The following is a 22681-nucleotide window of genomic DNA, read 5'->3' on the forward strand; positions in this document are numbered from 1 at the left end:
CTTGGTGAACTTTGAAAGGTTTTTTTCATTTTATTATCGTTTTACTAACAGCGTGCCAGTTTGCTTGTCGGGCCGTGTAAAAAATTTAAATGCCGATTATTTTATTCCTCACCGATTGGTTATTCGATTTCATTGATGTGAATGCTAATTTGCATATTAAACAGTAAAATGGTCTAGGCATACTACTATAATTACTTATTTCTAGGCATATATATTTAATACATTTAACAAACAACAAGCTTTGGACTGTCCACGTGTTGATATTCACTACCCAAAAAATCATGTAATGTCATTGGTCAATGCGTTTCTGGGTTCTGTGCTTGATATGCAAATTAGTATTAACGTCAATGAAATCGAACAACCAATCGATGAGTAATATGAAAATCAGCGTACAAAATTTTAGCACGGCCCGACAAGCAAACTGGCACGCTGTTAGTAAAACGATAATAGCTCACGTTAGCTGAGAACTCAAGTAAGCTTTTATTGTAACTTTTTGTCCGACGTCCGACGTGAAAATCTCCTTGAATTAAATGGCCAGAAATGCTTCAACTTGTGTTGAAGAATCCCCAGTTTGTGAAAATTGATTTCTTTTTCTAAGTATTTTATTCTTTGGTAGTGTTACACCAACATGGAGGTCGAATTATTGGATATGAACATTTAGAAAAAAAATCTTTTAAAATCTTTTATCTAAAAAATATAGGTAAGGTATTATGTTCAAGCATTCTCAGGAAGGGTAGATGCAAAGTTTGATTTTTGGTGGTAGGGTGGGGTCACAATGAGAGGTTGACTTATTACAGAGCATTACTTAGAGAAAAATCTTTAACAGTTTTGACACCTGAAACTTGCGGGGGGGGGGGGGGCATAAACATTTATTTCTGTTCAAATTATTATTTCTGAGGGTAGGATGGGGCCATATTGGGGCGAAATATATATATATATATATATATATATATATATATATATATATATATATATATATATATATATATATATATATATATATATATATATATATTTATATGTGTGTGTGTGTGTGTGTGTGTGTGTGTGTGCGTGTGTGTGTGTGTGTGCCTGCGTCATAACTAAGTGCACATTTCAAAACGGTATCTTTTTTTCATTTTCTTATTTATGGTATTCCTGAACTGTGTATCAATGCTTTGTGGAATGATTTTGTAAACAAGAAGCATAGCTAATATCAGCAAAAAGTTGTCAACGTTCTATAAAAGTAAAACATTAATACCGGTATAAGCTTGCTCCCCTAATTCAGTTAATCATAAGTTCTTGATGTACGCATACCATGGACAGCAGTTTTACACTGATTTGCTGTCATGTTATGTTCAAACATTATAGCGTTTATTATTATCCTATTAAGTATTATTTCAATTTAAAACCGACCATTACATTGATATACTACATACCATATGTCACTGGATATATGGTATGCATTAACCTTTAAAAATCAAATAACTTTTCCCAGTATTAATTTTACAATCTGCAACTGTTATTTCTCCGAAGATTTTTTTGGTCTAATTTCAATGTTTTCCGCTTTGCTCTTTTAGGTCCTAAAGGTATAATAAAATGGATACAAGTAATAAATGAACACATTCTTTTTCCATTGTATCTATATACTTGAATAAAACACTTCTTAAATTAAATTAATCTTCTAGCGTCAAGTGATAATACTTGCATTTGGGTACTCTCTGGGTAAAGTAAGTCCAACAGTATGAACAAGTCTTCTCAAATAACTGTTAATCGTTTTTATAACTCATTTAAGATCAGAAAAAGTGTTTTTATTTCAATAACAACATTATCTTTGAAAATTACAAAGATTACTTATGTGCATTGCGTTAAAAGATACTGACTTACCCCTCCCAACCCCCAACCCCCCAACCCCAACAACAAAATGACAGATAATCGTAAAACATTTTTCAATCACTACTGTATCGGTTACGCAATATTGTGAAGTCAATAATCTGAAAGTCTGATTACATGGCGTTATATTTAACTCTTGGTGAACTTTGAAAGGTTTTTTTCATTTTATTATCGTTTTACTAACAGCGTGCCAGTTTGCTTGTCGGGCCGTGTAAAAAATTTAAATGCCGATTATTTTATTCCTCACCGATTGGTTATTCGATTTCATTGATGTGAATGCTAATTTGCATATTAAACAGTAAAATGGTCTAGGCATACTACTATAATTACTTATTTCTAGGCATATATATTTAATACATTTAACAAACAACAAGCTTTGGACTGTCCACGTGTTGATATTCACTACCCAAAAAATCATGTAATGTCATTGGTCAATGCGTTTCTGGGTTCTGTGCTTGATATGCAAATTAGTATTAACGTCAATGAAATCGAACAACCAATCGATGAGTAATATGAAAATCAGCGTACAAAATTTTAGCACGGCCCGACAAGCAAACTGGCACGCTGTTAGTAAAACGATAATAGCTCACGTTAGCTGAGAACTCAAGTAAGCTTTTATTGTAACTTTTTGTCCGACGTCCGACGTGAAAATCTCCTTGAATTAAATGGCCAGAAATGCTTCAACTTGTGTTGAAGAATCCCCAGTTTGTGAAAATTGATTTCTTTTTCTAAGTATTTTATTCTTTGGTAGTGTTACACCAACATGGAGGTCGAATTATTGGATATGAACATTTAGAAAAAAAATCTTTTAAAATCTTTTATCTAAAAAATATAGGTAAGGTATTATGTTCAAGCATTCTCAGGAAGGGTAGATGCAAAGTTTGATTTTTGGTGGTAGGGTGGGGTCACAATGAGAGGTTGACTTATTACAGAGCATTACTTAGAGAAAAATCTTTAACAGTTTTGACACCTGAAACTTGCGGGGGGGGGGGCATAAACATTTATTTCTGTTCAAATTATTATTTCTGAGGGTAGGATGGGGCCATATTGGGGCGAAATATATATATATATATATATATATATATATATATATATATATATATATATATATATATATATATATATATATATATATATATATATATTTATATGTGTGTGTGTGTGTGTGTGTGTGTGTGTGTGCGTGTGTGTGTGTGTGTGCCTGCGTCATAACTAAGTGCACATTTCAAAACGGTATCTTTTTTTCATTTTCTTATTTATGGTATTCCTGAACTGTGTATCAATGCTTTGTGGAATGATTTTGTAAACAAGAAGCATAGCTAATATCAGCAAAAAGTTGTCAACGTTCTATAAAAGTAAAACATTAATACCGGTATAAGCTTGCTCCCCTAATTCAGTTAATCATAAGTTCTTGATGTACGCATACCATGGACAGCAGTTTTACACTGATTTGCTGTCATGTTATGTTCAAACATTATAGCGTTTATTATTATCCTATTAAGTATTATTTCAATTTAAAACCGACCATTACATTGATATACTACATACCATATGTCACTGGATATATGGTATGCATTAACCTTTAAAAATCAAATAACTTTTCCCAGTATTAATTTTACAATCTGCAACTGTTATTTCTCCGAAGATTTTTTTGGTCTAATTTCAATGTTTTCCGCTTTGCTCTTTTAGGTCCTAAAGGTATAATAAAATGGATACAAGTAATAAATGAACACATTCTTTTTCCATTGTAAGCAAAATGTCTAAGTGTGTTTTTTTTTTTTCAGAATCACCAATATGACAGCTACTCCAATGAGGTAGGTTTTATGTATAGTAAATAAACTAATTTTGAAGAATACTGCTTTCCTTAATGTTTATATTTCATTATTTAATTCCTTTTTGTTATAGGGTTACGAAACTTGTGTGCCAATAGCAGACACAAGTCCTTCCATAGAATCACAAGTATGTCTAGACTATAAAGCTGACGTGAATTCATAAAAGCATTTGGTCGCCATATTAATTTCGATCGCTCCTCTAGTTACCTCTACTGCCACTGGGGTACATGTATATACACACCTCACAGCCTACTCAATATTTAGGGTCATGAACCCTTGGGAGCATTCATTTTTGTCCCCAAGAGAGACAACTCTTGAAAACGTGCAACAAACTATAGTCTGTTTCTTTATCTTATTAAAATTAATAAATTCAGAAAAGTTTTCAAAGTATTTTAATTATACATAATACATAGTACAATGAGTATAAGGCATGAAAAATGCATGAAAGAAGTACATTATCAAATGTAGTACTAGTAATACACTGTATTATGTAAATTGAAAAAAAAAATACACAGGTTGTAAGAGATCTTTTTTAAAATAAATTTTCTTAATTAATAAAATTGCATATATCAATCTTTAAAAATCATAAAACTAATAGACAAGCAGTTCAACATAAATAAAGTGATATATTAAATGGATAGGATATACTGTACAGTATTAAAGGATTTAGATGTCATATTTCATATGAAAGGTAATTCAAAATTAATCACTAGACTTGTTTCGAAAGCTCCATACCATTTTAACGATGAAATGGTTGCAGTAGGCCTATTTGTATCTAGTTTTATATAATGAAAATAAATTAATGACCCCTATACATCATTCTAAGAAAAAGTATAGTAATTGACATGCTGATCTAGAAACTAAAGCGATATGTTACAGAGATCAATAGGATATGCTGTGCAGCAATATTAGATATACAAATTTATGTGGCTTTGTTTCCAAACATATGATTAAAGGGGGAAATTATATTTTAATTCTTTTTCATCTTATATTAAATAATATTCTAAAAAATATTAATATTTGATGGCTAAAACTTAATATTTTTCTGTCAATTTCTTCTGTTCATGAACAAGACCTATACATTTATCAGACAATTATTATATATATTATGTCCATTTCCAATTGTAACTGGGTATTTTTGTTCTGTGTGTATATAAAAGAGTATATTAGAAAACTTATATGAAATAGTAATGCCAAATTTAAATTAAATAAAGATAGCTGACCTGTTTCCAAAAATGTTACATGTATATGAATATGTTATATAAAACATATATTAGATGTATAGGAAAAATACAAAATAAGTGCACTCGATAAAAAGTTTGTTGGTATTCATTATCTGAACACTTATTGTTGAAACAATTCATCCAGTAACATTTAAAGTGCCCACACCTTTTTTATGTAACATAAATAAGAATGTTATGAATGATGTGTATAGAACAAATTCTTCTGTGGTTGGCTCCATGAATCTTGAAAAGATGGTGTGAGTTGGTAAACAGGCAGAATAAGGTTTTATCCTAATCTTCATGCATTCCATTATAGAAATATTCATTAATGTCATGGTCTGGAAACTAAAATAGAATAAACATAAAGTGTTAAAAGAATTGATTTTTGCAAACATTGTGCACTCATCAACTACTTATATATTCAATGCATTTATTTCAAGAATGTGCTATAAAGTGATACTGACAATGTAATCTTTTCTAATATTGTACATACATGTATTACATCATTTTGCCGCTAATTTTAAACCCAGCTGACAGTTTCTTTATCTTTTTATTATATATATAATGTCAAAAGATAGTTGCATCATGTGCATGTATTTTCAGAAATTTTAAAAGCCATAAAAACATTTTAGTCTTACAAAACACTTTAAATTTTTCAAATTTTGTATAAACAAATCAAATATGCACTAATATAACAGTATTAAAGTCACAAGTGATATACATTTTAAAGCAATATCACTTGTACGACAAAATCAGGAAACTTGGGTCAATCAAGTCTGCACACATGTGAAAAATGTAATGAATCAAATATTTAAAACAGAATCACCAGAAACCATCTTGCCTTTCCAAGTTACCAACTGGTGTAACTTCAAAGATATTTAGATTTCCACTGGATAGAAAGATGTTGAACAAAGATCAGTCATAAACTCTTATGTAACAAATGAATGTCTGTATGAGTTGCAACTATCAACATATTCTATGTACACCAAAATAAGATTGTGTCAATAACAAAAAATAATCTGAAAGAAATATTTACAACATAAGAAATTCATTGGATTTCTGCAAATCCCATTCTCTCAGAGAGTGTGAAAGACATTTCTTTAAGTTTAAATAACATTTTCAAACTCCCGGTATTCCTTTCAGAGGTAAACATTCCCACTACTTCAAATACCGATAATCATGCAGTGTTGCAACAAGATGCCCATACAAACCTTTCTCTTTTACACAAGACATGGTGGCTATTTAGAGGACCTTGCTTGACTTTCAATCAGCTTAAACTAAATATATATCTACATATACTGAGTACAAGTTGAAAGTACCTTCTGGGCTTCAGCAGACTTTACTGGGTCATAAGCAATATCAAATTGACAATATCTTCTATATTCCTGATCTTCAGATCATCTGGAGGCCACAGGTAAACCTGTAGATTAGAAGAAAAAAGACACACTATCATAACAAAGCTAAATGCTGTCATTATCAAAACAAAGGGTGTGTCCAAGATTACACTTTTTATGGGCACATGCAGTATCTGAGACATGGGTCAAAACATTACCCTAGTAACAGCCATACCAACTCATTGAGTGGGAAATGACATTATATGTAACTATTAAATTCGTCAAGGCTTTTCGCACTCCTCTCTCTCTCTCTTTTTTCTTTCACACACACACAGTCTATCTCTATTTCTCTCTCATTCTCTCAATTGTATAAATTATATTTACATAACAAATACAGACCCTTGATTAATAAACACTCTCATCGTTAATAGATAAATAAGACATAAAGTTAGTTAACAGTTTGAAGGGATATACGTGTATCAAAACTACATGTACGTGTCGAGGAAATTCTGTATGGAAATGACTGAAGCCAGTGAAGGCATGATTGACACAAACACAATATTCTAGGAATAACATACACTATTTTTTAACGTATACTAGGTACCAATATGTGTAAAAACTTACTTTAATACACTTGTATACACATTTCATACTAAAACATGCCTTTCAAGTCACATTTCACAACGACCATTATTTATTTACATTTTGGTAACACATGCAGTGGAATTATTGCACTGCAGGTTTTTTAAAAGGTATTTATCTAGTTTAACATTGTAAGTAAGTATGTTCTTACGATACATGGCTACCCCCTATCACGTTTCAGATTGTTGACAAAATCGAAAACTGCTCTTCATGCGGTTTCATGCTGAGCAATATTTAACGAGATAAGACTAATCATCCCAAACTTCGATTTCACATTAATAAACAATTGTTCTGTAACTTTAAATAATTTAAAAATCTTGCCGCTGGAATAAACATAAACATTTACTTACTTTTTCGATCTAAACTTCTCTCTCGATTTGCAAGAGTCTTGAACTGGTCTCGTTAAAATCCCGTAAATTGACGTATTTAGGCGTTCTCGGGGTTTTTTACTTTTTCGTTAATATAAAAATCAGAAAGGCTCCGATTATGCTAATAAGGCTGTGAGGTGTGATATATATCGGTTGAAAAGTTACGGTCGGTTGCTTTCCGATCGAGGCATTCACGTTGCACGGACTTCTATATGCATGAACTACACATTGTAGTAAAATGTAGTAATAAAGAATAAAGAAAACAACAATCAATGAAATACAAATATATTTATTTCTTTGAAAAGATGTCCAAGGTATTGATATTATTTTGCACAGACAGTGCTGCCTTACTTCGAATGCACATCGAACACGTGTGTTGTTCATACAGAGTGCATAACGTCTGCATCTTCTTGAAAACCCCGGTGACACTACATCCAACACAGTAGATAAATGATAGTAAATCCAAGAAAGTAACAACGTTTCCATCCGTTCCTACAAAAACTCCCCGTTTTAAAATCCATGCGAATATTGACATTGCTCGATCTGCCACAGTGTGTGGTTTGTGCATGTGCGATGTTATAATTACAATTGTTTTTTCTTTATGAGTTTGAGGAATAATATGAAATTTGCTGAGCAGCTTCAAAATGTCAAAATACAGATCAAGTTTACACTTTTGTAGCGTCTAGTTGACATATTTTCGAGAAAATTATTTTTTTATATTCCAATTTTTTAATGTTCGGGTTCGATATTCTGCATAACAGTACATTGTTTTCACAATTTCCACAAACCGGTGGAGGACGTGTATTGCTTATGCAATACTTTCAGAATGCTTGTTGGATATATCTTGCCAGTGAAGTTGTCATATTATTTTTGTTTAAAACGCGTTTTTACAAGTATTTTCGTCCAAGGTAACGTGTTCGGGAGTATGAAATTCTTGAATGCGGTGAAGCAAGACGAGGGCTCTTGGCTTTTTATAGGGGGGTGTGTAGCCATGAGCAGAACAATAGAAATCGACAACTAATATGACGGAAGTCGGAGATAAAAGGGAAATAATGCGTATTTATGAATTCATGTCAGCTTTAATAATGCATCGTTTATCTAGTTAATTCTCCCATACAAAGATTGGACTTAATGCTTAATGTACGGTTTCTTTTTTTTTGTCCCCCGCCGCAACGCGGAGCGGGGACATAGAAATGCCGGGCGTCCGTCCGTGCGTCCGTGTGTCCGTCCGTCACACTTTTTTGTAAGCACTCTCATGCCTACAAAAAAGTGACGGATTTTCATTAAATTTATACCAAATGTTTATACCACTATTACCTTGGTCAAGTTCGAAAATCAGCATTGGTCGATACTTTTTGTTAGAGTTATGGGGCTTTGACCACAATAATGACTCCGTTTTATCCAAAAGTTGACCTTGTAAGCGCTCTCATGCCTACAAATTTTGACGGATTTTCATTAAATTTATATCAAATGTTTATACTATTAATACATTGGTCAAGTTTGAAAATCAGCATTTGTCGATACTTTTTGTGGGAGTTATAGGACTTTGACCACAATAATGACTCCGTTTTATCCAAAAATTGACCTTGTAAGCGCTCCCATGCCTACAAATTTTGACGGATTTACATGAAATTTATACCAAATGTTTAAACCACTAATACCTTGGTCAAGTTCCTAAATCAGCCTTGGTCGATACTAGTATACTGCTTGACCGGCGGGGGGACCCAGGCATTCTATTCTTGTTTTCTTTCTAGCTCTGAATAAATATAATATAACAAGCATTCTTAGAGTATTGCAAAAGCAATACACGTCCCCTACCGGTTTGTATTATTCTACGAAAGCTTCCAAGCACATAACTATTTCAGAAATGCCTTGCTTTATTCAGAGATAAAAGAACAGACTCTGAGGAATTTAAAACTATAACGTTATAGTTGATACAGAAGTTAAATACAAAGTCGGTAAAATAATACTCTTTATTTTATCTCATGTAATTTCGCCAAGTCCATTAAGTATTCGCCGGTCAAAAGTTGTGAAAACGATGCACTGTTATGCACAATATCATTTCTTACCGTCTTCTGTACCCTGAATCAAACCAAACAGCCGAACCCGACAACTAACCCGATTGATAATACAAAAAACCTGCCGATTAAATTTACAACACAATGTATGACACTATTTTACAGAATTTATTTGTTTGTTAGAAATGATAAAAGGAATGGTACAAGTAACGCACGATATTATTTCTAACTACACACTGTCCTCGTTTATTCAATACACACCGAACCCGATAACGAGCCCGAACATTTAATCAAAGTACTGAAAGTACTGTTAGACGGTGGCGCCGTTTGAAAGTGGCATATTACATGTATTGAAATTATTGTTGACGAAAATCCACAGCCAGCAACTCATACATGTACTAGCACAACTGGTCGTGAGTTACTCACATGGATAATTATGTGGAAATCGTAGTTGTGTTCACAATCCACACTTTACAAATGTTCAATCTCTTTATCGTCATCTTTTGGGGAAAACCCATAGATTTATCACAGTAGCCTTTGTAGTATAGAAGTTTGTATCTATATGTTTGTATCTATATGTTTGTATCTATATCAGTTGACATTAAAACTCCGTTTGAATGACTCATTAAATATGTGAGTTGCCACCACATATTGAATGAATAAATCAAATCAAAAGTGATTTCATCACAGTACGGCCAAATATTTGATTGTATAAAGAAGGGGAATTTTGGTTTTTTTCCCTTTTGACCTTTGGGTTGACCCCGCAAAGGGGAACAACTTTTGAAAAGTGTGGAGTGGACTATTGTGCTTTAAAGATATTGTAGATTTCTCAAAGTAACGAGAACAAATAAAGCTTTGGTATGATAAAATACTTATCAGGTTTTTACTGACTATTTGGGCATACATGTAGTATGTTTATTGTCCCTCTCGATAGCATTTTTTCTCAATTTCTTTACGGGGAAAAAGTTGCATCATCACACTTGCTTGTGGACCATCACACTTGCTTTTGTCCTCATAGTCAGTTATATATTTAGGTGTACAGAAAACGGAATGGTTTGCAAGAGCCTGTTTGATAAAACTGGTATTTCTTTTGGAATGCACGTCATCATGAAACAGAAGAGTCAGTCAATATTTTATCTTCGACAGCAGTGGATTATTTCCATTTGCTCACAACGAAAGTGAATAAAAATTTGAGAAAAAAATATCATACAATATTCAGTCGCGGCAGTTTCATTACTCAACGTTTTAAAGTTCATTTGTCTTATTGTATTTAGCTATAGATTTATTCAAATCATTTGAATGAATTTGGGAAAGTCACATGTATATTTTATCGCTTCTCAGTACACTTTAACACGCATAATTAACTTGCTACATTAAACTTTTCTAGTAAACTTACAAGAAATATTGATTAATTATTTAAAATAAGTTTTAAAAAACACCAAACAAACAAAATCCAAGTTAAACGCATGTTTTTCTGACCGTACAGCTGTGTATATAAATTTCATTTTATACTTTGCATGTACTGTTATAATAGTCTATACAATAGATCTAGGGTCCGCAAATCCCGGCAATTTTACCGGAAAGCTATAGTTCTGTAGCTCAGCAGAATATTGCAGTCATCTATGAAGCACCTTTAGTTACCTTTTACCGTCATGTTTCATTATTTATCGCAAATATAGCATGGATGTATACGCTACAGCCGATGTAGCATTTCGTTGAGTGATGACACTTTCTAACCTGCTCGCCTATTTGTAAATGGAAACAAATATCGAAGAAAGCTCATAAAAGAGTTGTACTCGCGAGTTAAAAACTATTTGAGAACAAAAGGAGCGATATTTACGTACATGTGTAAATATTGTTATCTGTTTGCAAAAAAATCCCCCAAAACCAAAGGAAAGGTTCTCTAGTAGCAGAGACGGGCGCATATGGATTACCATATATATGAATACCAATTGAATACAAATCGTTGTTAAGTTGGTCCACGAAATTAAATGTTTATTGAAGTTCAATTTTAACTAACAATTTGTATTGATCTGATCATTGGCCACGAATTTATGTATCCTTGAAACTAAGGTTTTCAGAAATCCACGAAAACTGATACTCACGAAAATGAATGAAACCACAGTACAAGAGCTGACACGCCATGAAATCCATAAGACGTTTTAAAGCATGTCTTTAATCCCTTATTTGCTTACAAAAAATCTGAACTGAAAATCTTTGAAACATCGTAAAATGTTGTTTGTTTATACATGTATACATGTACATGTAAAATGGCGACTTCATTTGCACGTGAATTTTACAATCCGAGGTCGATCGATTAGCGTGTTTGAGAGAAAGTCAGCAGCAAGTAAAGCGTCAACATCAGTAGTAAATATTGTCTGATGAATATTGAGGTGCCTGTATTAAAATTAATGTTCCTACAGACTGAGTGGGTTACAAAATACGGTAAATCACAGGATAGTCCAAAATTAAACACATTTGTACCGTAAATTTCAAGTTTTTTGTATGTTAAAAAAACACATGCACACTTGTAGAAGAAAGTGTGCCATTGATCGGTTGAAGTTCAATAAAATGTAATTTATCTAATATTCATCGTCAGTATATGTTGTGAATTCTTTAGAATAAGCTACAACAAAATAAATATTCTGCCTCAACTAAAATTAATGCATTGAAAATGAATGAATTTATCAATGAAGCATACTTGCTGAAATACGAAATGGCAAACCTGTTTAAATAGTGTGTTTCTGACAATTGTTTACATCATAAAACACAAGAAGCGATTATTATGAGATCTCTTAGCCAATTATCGCAGTGATATAGTTTATGCAGCCCTGATACAGAGTTTAACGTCACAACAGGCAGTTTGTGCATAAATTATCGATACCGCGTAAGCAGACAGGGTAACGGCTCATTTGAAATAAAGCACAATTTCATAAATTATTTAAATAATGTACAAAATGATTAGCAGCTATAGTGCTTTAAATATCTGATAAAATTAAAATTAGTTATCAAACTGTAAAACAACCGTAGATAAAACATTGCGTGTAACACTGCATACCTAACCGAGTTATCGTTCCTTACCCGCTAGGGTCCACGTGAGAAATACTCTTCCGGTCAGGACCGTAGCAATAGACCGTGGATATTCATAGTTACCGTCTAAAAATTGGAATATAAAAAATTAATTTTCTCGAATATATGTCAACCAAACGCTATAAAAGTGTATACTTGATCTGTAGTTTGACATTTTGAAACTGTTCAGTAAGTTTCATATTATTCCTCAAATGCATAAAGAAAAAAAAGTGTGGAAAACTGAAGTGGGACAGACAGACGGACGGACGGACTGACGGACGCAGAGGAAAGCTATAGTCCCCTCCGGTGAAACTGATAGGGGACTAATAATATAATATCATATAAATGATACAGCGATGATAAACCACTAGACATTTGTTACATGTAATAAGAAGAAATTTCACGAATATCGTGATTTGTACGTCTCAAATTCTGCCATAATCAGGTTTATCGTTAAGATCGTTTAACGCGTATAAACGTTTATAATGAACATCGTTATCCATTCCTATCGTGTAACAATTCTGTCTTATCGTGCATGTATACTGTTTTATCGTGTGGTAATCCTATCCTATCATGCTTGAATCCTATCCTATATGTTTATCTTGTAAAAATAATTATGTTGCGGTTACAGTGGGATCTTCCTAAATAAGATATTAAAAGAATAGTTTCTTATCATGTAGAATCTTTTGATTTCTTACGTATTAAATAACATATCGTAATAGTTATTATTATTACGGGCCGCCGGAAGGCGGTCCGTTATTTGATATACATTTAAATAGTGTTACTGCGTTTCTGCGGGATAGTTCTTTTTTTTTTTTTATAAATTAATATTTTGCTTCTTTTTATGAATTGAAAGTAAATTTGCATGTAGAAATATGTTTTATGCCTTATAAAAATATCACATATTTTTGGTTTTACTCGTAAATGAAAAATAGGTCATACTTAGTAGACTGTCGTGTTTGGCGCGTTTTTATCGAGACTGTAATATATTCGGAAAATTTCGAAGTTCTTCATTCTTTTCAAAACAATGCATCGGGATCGGTATGCGGGACATACTATAGACCCGAAATACTAAAGACCTGAATGTCATTAAATTTTATATAAATGATATATTTGGATTTCTATGAGCCGTGTCAAATAAAATGACTTTGTTTGTGTATTTATTATATTTCCATGTAAAATGTGGTAGAAATTATCATGAAATTATATCCATATCAATTATTTACGCAAAAATAGGACAGAAATGAAAATTTGAATTGACTGGAAAATTTGAACTAATCCATTACTAATTTATCATGTGGTCCCTTAAAATCATATAAACTAATGCATTAAGTTTTCATTCAATACAATGCAACAAAAAATGTTTTTGAAATGCATAATTTCCAAGAGAAAAATGATGAGTTGAACTTTTATTACATTATTACAGTAATGTACAAATCAATGTGTTCTCCATTACTTCATACTATGGCAATGACCATACAATTGCCGTTAGAAATGCTTACAGTAATGAACTCGATTCTTTATGATGATAGTAAAATGTCAAATTCAAAACAAGTTGCTAAAAGTATATTAGAATTTACCATAAAAATTAGTACAACCAACTTTTATTTTCTTCTTTGTGGTGTGTTTTATGTAAACAACCAATGATTCATACAACAATTATACTTTTTGCGGCCCATTTGACGCTTGTGTCAATATGATTTCTTGTTGACAAATGATAAAACCCTTTATGTGACGTGTGAATTTATTTTATGTATGTCTTTTTATCTACATGTAAATCTTTATATGTTTATTGTTTCTGTTTGTTTATCTGAAATGTTTTGACGACAAGTGTTATGTACTAGCAGGTGTTATGTCTTGGTCTTATTTGCTAAACTTAACTGTTCTGCGTTATGCAAAAATTTTAACCAATCAGAAAAGCCTCAAAGGTCGCGTATTTGTTTGTCTCTGTGTCAATGTTCTATTTTTAAATCGATTCTGAGAATTCGATAGGATTCGACCAATCAGCGTGGCTTCTCAGATCACGTGACTTCATTGTTTGGAGAAGCCAAGCTCCAAAGGCTTAGCATTATTTTCGTCAAAAACCCTCCATCCACCCCTTTCTTTCACCTTAGATTATTAATTTAACTTTAAATATGTTTTATAATGTTTGCGTTTTTTATATTTTGTATATCCCACCCTTTTTTGATGATTGGCGTATCAGGGCCGTACTTTTTTATGTTTTTTTATGTAGGGGGTCAACTGCTATATTATATGTTGCCAGATATTTTGAAAATGTATCAGCGGTGTTTTTCTAGTCCCGTCTGGCCCCTTTCAATATTTACTGTTTTTTACATCTTTGTAATTTATTTGAATAAATGGCCTATTTTCATCTTCATCTATGTTATATCTTTCTATTTTCATCAAAAACTCGAGTGCATTCGTCTTGCCTCTTAATAACAAAGGAAAATAAATACAATATTATAACCTTTCAAAATGTTAAACGTGTCATAAACTTGGCTTTGATCTTAATTGTCATAATACTGAATTATTTGAAAAAAGTACTAAATGTTTTCCGTTTTCGTTTTTAAATCTAGACAATATCCTTGTTGACCTTTTTTATCTATGGCCCTTGAGCTCCGAATTTTTTTTACCGGTCGTGTTAGACTATTTTGTAGTTTATGGAAAAAATAATTTGATTTCTTCATTATATTTGGACACCAGTACAATCGTGTACTATTGTGATATATTTGCTATCTTTTTCAGCCACGATCTTATATGGATAGGAATATTAGAGTAAGTTTTCACAGGATTTAAGTTTTCAATTATATTTCAATCTCGGCCCTTTTTCAATATAATATTAATTATAATTCAATCTATATTAAAATCATATTTTTCGAAATGATTCACATTTCTAAAAAATGCCAAAACCTTTCAATACATATTTTTACATATTGTTATTTAAAAACTGTTGATAATGGTATATATGAGTAAAACTATCAATGAATGGAATCTAAAAGATTGTTCACATAAACAAGAAATTTCCCCCCAAAAGTCATAATTTTGCATGAAATAAATTGTTCCGACCAAAGGATATCCATCAAAATTATATATTACAATTGTTTCAAAATAATTACCAATAGAACAAGCAACTCGTTCAAGACACGCACCTGAGATTTTCTGGGAATTCCACTAATTCTGAAAGGTCGGAAACATCCAACAGAACAATAAAATCGGTAATTATTCAAAACTGCAATTATAACAATTTCAAGATTTATAAACATTTAAACATTGCACTGATAGTGTTATTCACATATTTTTGCACGATTGTTCTTAAAAATAATTATAACAAGTTCCAAGGAATAATGTTTTATATCATTCGTAATTAATCTTTTCTTAGTTGTATTTTTTTTTTATTCCGGAAGGGTTCTTCATACGTTGACGTTCAGCATGTGCAAAACAGAGACGTTCAGGTAAATCTTCAACGTCATTTGAACGAAACCAATCAATTGTTCAATTATCAAGAACGCATGGTCACGATTTTGGTTAAAATTATTTTTCTGACTTTCATGTTCACAATGCCTCGGTGAAGCAGTTTACATTGTCAACCATAATCTAAGTGTCATTTGTTGAATTATAATCGAGTTACAGAGCTTACAATACATTGCTTTGCAAATAGAGGTTTTGTTTACATTTTAAATGTTGCAGTTAAAATTCCTGTTTTAGACCTCAAACGAATATGTTAAAAGTTAGGAACAGTTTATTTATGCTTTAAATGAATAAAAAGATAAATTACTGCTATATTGAACCTATGAAAACAAAAACAGGACACGAGCCCTGTTTGCATGACAAAAAATTGCGAGCCTGTATCTTGTTTATAACTCTAAAACTGAATCTCAAGATTCATTTGATCATTAGGTATGCATTCCTAAAGCATTGTAAAAAATAAAAACGAAAAATAGAATTCGGCCAAAATCATGACCATGCCACTAAATTGTGTCTCTCCTTTTGCAGTATAAATCCATTTCATTTGCCTTGTATTTTCACAAGAAAAGGGATGTAATGCTAAACTGATTTTACATTATATTTATTTTTAGGGAGGCCTGCAGGATATAGAAGGTATGACTTACGTATATACATATATATGTAGTTTCAATATGATGAAATATTACATCTCGTAATGAATGTGTTTAAGTAAACTTTAATTCTAACTTATATAATCATTTCTGGGTAAAATACTTTAACTTCCAATTTTGTCTGTTTGTTTAGAGTTCAATGAATTTCCAATAGATTATGATGACGACATTGAAGAGAATGAGGTAACAATAGTATAAATGTTACGTGGAAATTTATTCAGATGCGGACAAAAGGAACAAGACAATTAATACAAAAATGTCTGTCACAAATCATCTAAATTATCACTTATGTATTACCAACATAATCTTATCTTTGGTTTTGATAAATAGCTGCTGTTTTATTACGAGGGTTGTTCGGAAATTATTGAGACAACTCGAATGTTTTCTTTTCTAATTGACGAATTTTGGTGAAAATTGGCATCGACACGGAAGAAACGCAAGCAAATAATAAAACAAAGTAATATTAAAAGAATATTTGATATTTTTTTTTTACGACGGTAGATAAACAAGTCGGTGGTCGGGGTACTCTGTGCAGCCATAAACTCGGAGATTTAACAACTTAAACATCTACTTTATAAGAGTACGTAGAATTACAATTAATGATAAAAGAAATCAAATTAAATATGTTCATTTTGCTATTCTTTGCGACTAACTTTTGATTAAGTTTCACTGATGTTCGAGTTGAAATACGGATATGGTACACGTATATTTATATAACCAAACAATAGAAATCTGACAACGACTTTACATTGAATTTTGACGTCAAGGCGGCGCATTGAAAACCGTCAAACTGGTGGAAATCTCAGAAGAAGACCTTTTAAGACCACGCAATTGCTTTAAAAAACTATACGATGACAAGACAAGGTATAGAGCTTCAGTTCATCATATGTTGTTTCACTGATTATATAACTAGAATTAGGCCAAAGGGATTAATTATCAAGTACTTTCGACACGCTAACTGTTGTCAACAGTTCTAAAATATATAAAAAATGACTGCAGGAGACATTTTACAATAATTAGACTTTCGGGTAAAAATAACTCGATTTTTCCTTTTAAAAAAACCAAGAATGAGAAAAAATGTGAATGATGACATCTTGAAATGAAAACAAAAGATGAGAAATAAGGAATAATTCTTATTTCCGTTCGTTTGTAAGGTGTTTAAAACACATGAGCAATAAGAAGCGTTAAAATGACGTTGCGAAAAGTTTGCGGTTGCACCGGATCACTGGACGAAGGCACGTTGGCCAGCTTACCAGGAATGATCTATTCATGCCATGAAAAAGAAACTTTTCACATTGATAATCTCTATCCTGATTTATTTTTTGGTGAAATTTCAAGAGTTTATCTTTTTTACTAAAAGAATAAGAGAAAATGTCTCAATAATTTCCGAACAACCCTCGTATATTAATGCATCTGGAGTACTCAACTAGTTATCTAAAATCATATTGTTACATTCCCTAATCATGTCGCTTTGTTTATTTGGTGTTTTACCAAAAAGTGTGTAAAAATGTTTGCATATAAGATCATAAATTTTTAAATATAACACAAGATTAAAAAAAATTATTTTAGCAATAATACAAATACCACAACTTAATCTTAAATTACAAATTTACATCTTTTATCAATCTAATACAATAAACTGTTTTATGAATCTAATGAAATGTTTACGAAATCTAATATTCAAGTATCATAATTTATAACTTGAAAATAAATGTGAAAACTGACACTGAATAAGTGTTATTATGAAGAAATGGTTATAGAAAGATAAAAGTTTATATTTCTTAATTTTTTACAATGCCAAGGAAGAAGACATAGTTTAAAATACAACAATGCATGTATAAATCTTACACGTGGAGGTAAATTGTTTTTTAAAGTTCCATCGTGAATCATGATTTAAATGCGTTCATATCAAATGGTGATCAATACGGGAGAAATCTCAACATTTAAACCCAATGCGAGAAATAGTTTTGCAAAAAATTTATTATACTTTTCAAGATAGATAAACAAGGAAAAAAAATACATTTCCTGTCGTTTTATCACAATGAGATTGAAATTAAATAGTACATGTATATATCAATAATTTTGAAGTGTTTATACGCATCTTATGTAAACTATAGAATTAAACGACATCATACACATTTTGGGTAATTTGACAGAGCTACTTCAGATTTTTTTAAATCAAAACAAACGTAATAAAAATTATGAGGCTGCAGAATTCTTTGAAAAGAAAATGACATGTAACATTTTCATAAAAGCCATATCACAAATGCTCTTCTTTTTATAATATGAGCAGAATGTACATGGAACAGAACATTTTCGAATCTCCAATCATTCTCGAGGCTCCAACATCACCAAGCAATCGGTAAATGTGTTAATTAGATTCCCAAACTTCGGAATAAGTACATTTAACCATATTATTATCAGAATATATTCTGTTCTAATACAACAACAAGAGGCAGTTATACGTTTCCGTACTTTCTCCTAACATAGTTACCGTTATATAATTCATAATTTACAAGAACTCAATATTTTATTTTAATTGCCTTTTCTTGTGGCAGGGTTCTTCATACGGTGAAGTTCAAGGTGTACAAAACAGAGACGGACAGGTAAACCCTTTTCATTTTGATTTAATTTATCAACGAGTTAAATCAGTTGTTTTATGATTGAGAATGCATACTTTAAAATATGTACTTTGTGTCAACTCTTCACCCGGAATGTTTTTGCTTTGTTTGATTTCAAAATGATGAACAAAAACATAACTGCTGAATCGTAATTTGTCATTCAATAACAAAACACGATAAACTTTCTCATATATACAAATTATAAACAGCATGTAAAATAATATAAAAAGGATCAACGTTTGCCCACAAATAAAATTTAAACAGTTGGCAAACAAAATTTAACAAGGCAATACATGGAGTACAAATATAAGAAGAAAACAAGGTAATAATAAAAATAAATGTTGCATTGAATTTTCTTCAAATGTTACGTAATTAATTAAAAGACAAGGAATAATTATCTAACAAATTACAAAAATGTTCTACTAATACCAATATTTTCTTATGCATTGTGTTATCTGTTTTGATTCATTAGTATTATGAGGTTTTTTTTTATTTAAAAAGGCAACGGGAGTACAACAATTATCATACTGTCCTCGAGGAACTCGCTTGGTATGTTTGATATTTACTAAAAAAAAATCAATTTGCAATTAAGGAACTTTAATTCTAAGAAGTAATAGCTTAATGATTTTAGATTTGATTGAAATCTGATTATTCATATATTCATGTACTCGTGCGTACGTACTATTTGCAAATTGCATTGTCAAAGTATCATAATATTTGTTCAAACTGATTTTAGATACATGTACCATTATCTCCCTTAAATCTGCAACCGCAAAATGTTGGAGAAACTGATAGAGTCGGGGTAAGTAAACAAATTGAATAAAAAGGTCCGAAGGCAGAACTAGAACACAAAATTAACAAAATACAATATCTTCTTTATTGTAGTAAATAAGAAATAGTTTTGAAATTATAAAAACTATTAGTAACCTCTTTCATTGTTCTAAATGGCAGTTTTTCTTATTAAAATAATAATTTTAAGTACCTATCCGCAAGATTCATTGCATTTGATAACAATTTATCAATGCATAGCAAATTATTTCAACAGCAGCTGTACTACGAAGGTTTGCCCATTCACCAGGTATTTGCAAGATGTTGTAGCTTTTACAAGCTAATAGAAATGTTATTATTAATAGATGTAAAAAAAAAATTATATTTTGATTTTTCTTAATTTTGCAGCTACACTACGATAGAAGACAATGTGAACACTATGACAATTCACGGGTAGGTTTACAAGCATTTTATCCTGCTCTCTTAAAGTAGCTATTAAAACTGTTATATGCCATCAGTTTCGCCTTTGAACAACAACAGAAACGTGACTAGAAGAGAGACTAGTGGAGTCATGGATTCAAACGGAGTGCATGTAATAAAGCTACTCTTTTACATGCTCTATGATAGTTCCTGAACTATATAAGTTTGTTAACGAAAGCGAAGAATATAAATATTACAAATTATGAAAATCTTAACAATGCGGAAAAATGGTGTATATTATAACTATCGGTTACATCGTTTTAAAATTGTATGGTTATAAACGGAAATATTTTTAAATTGAATACATTTGTCAATTTTTACCAAAAAAATTCTGCATTATTTTTGGTAATTTTAACAAAATATCACATGTATTATAGAAAGATGTTCGCAACTGCATTACAAATCAAAGTACTGAAGTACTGCAGGGAGTTGATTTTATCGATTAATATTAACTTTGAAAACAACGATATGTTATTTCACATGGCAAGTAGTTTTTAATCTGTATTTGAATATGCACATTTTGATAATATGAGTTCTCGAACTTTTCCGACAAGAATTTCAAGAAAACCCCATATGAATCACGCTGTGTAATATTTAAAGTATTAATTCCATCAAATTATGTATCAGTAATTGAAATGTTTCTAAAAATTGTACACATGTCTGGATACAACTAACATTGAACTCTTCTCTCGTTCAACAAAACGCTCGGTTGTCTCCGTTAATCTCCGACAACAAAGAGAGACTCTATGCTTGTCGGAGATTAAAGGAGACGGCCAAGCTTCTGGTTGAACGAGAGTATATTGAACTCTGGCAAGAAATACATACGGCTACAAAATTATCTAAATTGTTCGTACTATTTAAAATCTGACTATTTGCAAGGTATTTATAAATTCCTTTTAAAAGAATGGTTCAGCATACATTACACTGGATTTATCTACTATTTTTATGATCTAAGTCTTGTCAGCGGTGATGATTTGTGCTAAGGTTCAAACACTGTTTCACTTCCGGTTTGCCAGAGTAACTGCACAGGAGAGTTTATTAAAATCAACTCCCAAAAATTGCACATTAAACAAAAAGCTTATGAAATGTTTCAGCTCTATCGGATGCTAATATAATGAAAGGTAACAAATTATTGAAGTCTGATTTTTCTTAATTTTGCAGTCACGATACCAACGAAGAGATCGATATGCCCAATATGACAATGCCCCGGTAGGTTTTACACAAACTTTTGTTTATTATAGTTATAAGCCAAGATACACTGCGTTTGAAAATCTAAATTACAACACGTCATTATCCAATGGTTATGGATACTACAGTAATCTAAAAAGTTGAGTCTTATTGTAGATTTATATTTTCTTGTGTTATGTACCTAACAAACAAACGCACTCAAAAATTATTGCAAAATTTAAAAATTAGATTAAAATAAACATTGTCAAATATTTTGATGTGGTCAAATGCAGCGCATGTAAAGCATAGTATTTACAAAACATCCCATCAGTTTGGGTGTATTGACAAAACAACTTAACCTTTTAATTAAAAAGAGGAAATATTGAAGCTACAAAAATATTGGAAACTTGACTTGTGATAGGTCATATTCTCATGCATGCTTCTATTCTATTTGTTTGTATATTATCAGAATGTACCTGGAATAGGAGGCTTGAGTTTGTCCAATCAATCTGGAGGCTCCAACACCACACCGGTAATTCAGTCAATAAGTAATCTTAAACATTTTGCTAAACTTTAGTTATGCATCTTAATATATAAATATTCAAATTTATATGCAGCATAAGTACCAATAATTGTTTCTAAGGAGAATGAATGACACAGACCTACTCAAACCTCTTAAAATGATAACAAGGAAATTCTTCCTTACTAATTGATAAAGTATTTTTCTAAATTGCATGCCCAAACAGCCTGCTGTTGCTACATGCATTAACTTCTTTATAATATGTTTGCCCGATTCTTTGATATTGTCACAAGCTGAAATGATTTTTAGACCAATATTACGACCAGAGGCGGGTTACAATTTATTTAGTATAACAATAATGCGATAAAATGGTATCTTGGGGTAGATATCTATTGTTTTGTAAATAAGAACAAATTTAAAACAATCGAGCGTTATGACTCCAATCCTATGTATATTTTCATATATGTTTTTTTTGTTTTATAGTATTATGCAGATGTAGGGTCATGGAGTTTACAAAGTACAACCAGTCGCGAACAGGTAAGATTTTAAATTAGATAAACTATATTTTTCATTCCGATATTTCTCGTTGGAACCTATATTGTACACTTTTGTTCTGGTAATCAACGTGACCTATCGTGCTCTTGTTAAAAAG

The 22681-nt window shown here is 31.4% G+C and overlaps 1 protein-coding gene across 4 annotated transcripts in view; it reads left to right on the forward strand.

The window, feature by feature from the left end:
- LOC105323036 (uncharacterized) overlaps window positions 1–22681 on the forward strand; it is a 37631-nt gene that overhangs the window by 11163 nt on the left and 3787 nt on the right. For 3 of the 4 annotated variants that reach the window (XR_010714238.1, XM_066085611.1, XM_066085613.1), the window contains exons 2-16: window positions 3657–3686; window positions 3778–3831; window positions 15104–15133; window positions 15481–15573; window positions 15763–15810; window positions 16435–16456; window positions 16607–16656; window positions 18767–18835; window positions 19032–19079; window positions 19596–19643; window positions 19831–19896; window positions 20271–20315; window positions 21504–21551; window positions 21979–22041; window positions 22513–22566. Coding sequence is in view for 3 of the 4 variants with exons in the window: in XM_066085611.1 (XP_065941683.1) it covers window positions 3657–3686; window positions 3778–3831; window positions 15104–15133; window positions 15481–15573; window positions 15763–15810; window positions 16435–16456; window positions 16607–16656; window positions 18767–18835; window positions 19032–19079; window positions 19596–19643; window positions 19831–19896; window positions 20271–20315; window positions 21504–21551; window positions 21979–22041; window positions 22513–22566 (768 nt within the window). In the remaining variant the exon portion in view is untranslated. The remainder of the gene's footprint in view (window positions 1–3656; window positions 3687–3777; window positions 3832–15103; window positions 15134–15480; window positions 15574–15762; window positions 15811–16434; window positions 16457–16606; window positions 16657–18766; window positions 18836–19031; window positions 19080–19595; window positions 19644–19830; window positions 19897–20270; window positions 20316–21503; window positions 21552–21978; window positions 22042–22512; window positions 22567–22681) is intronic. The other variant, XM_066085612.1, reaches the window with a different exon arrangement.

Source organism: Magallana gigas, chromosome 5 (assembly GCF_963853765.1).
Source record: "Magallana gigas chromosome 5, xbMagGiga1.1, whole genome shotgun sequence".
In the NCBI taxonomy this organism is placed as follows: domain Eukaryota; kingdom Metazoa; phylum Mollusca; class Bivalvia; order Ostreida; family Ostreidae; genus Magallana; species Magallana gigas.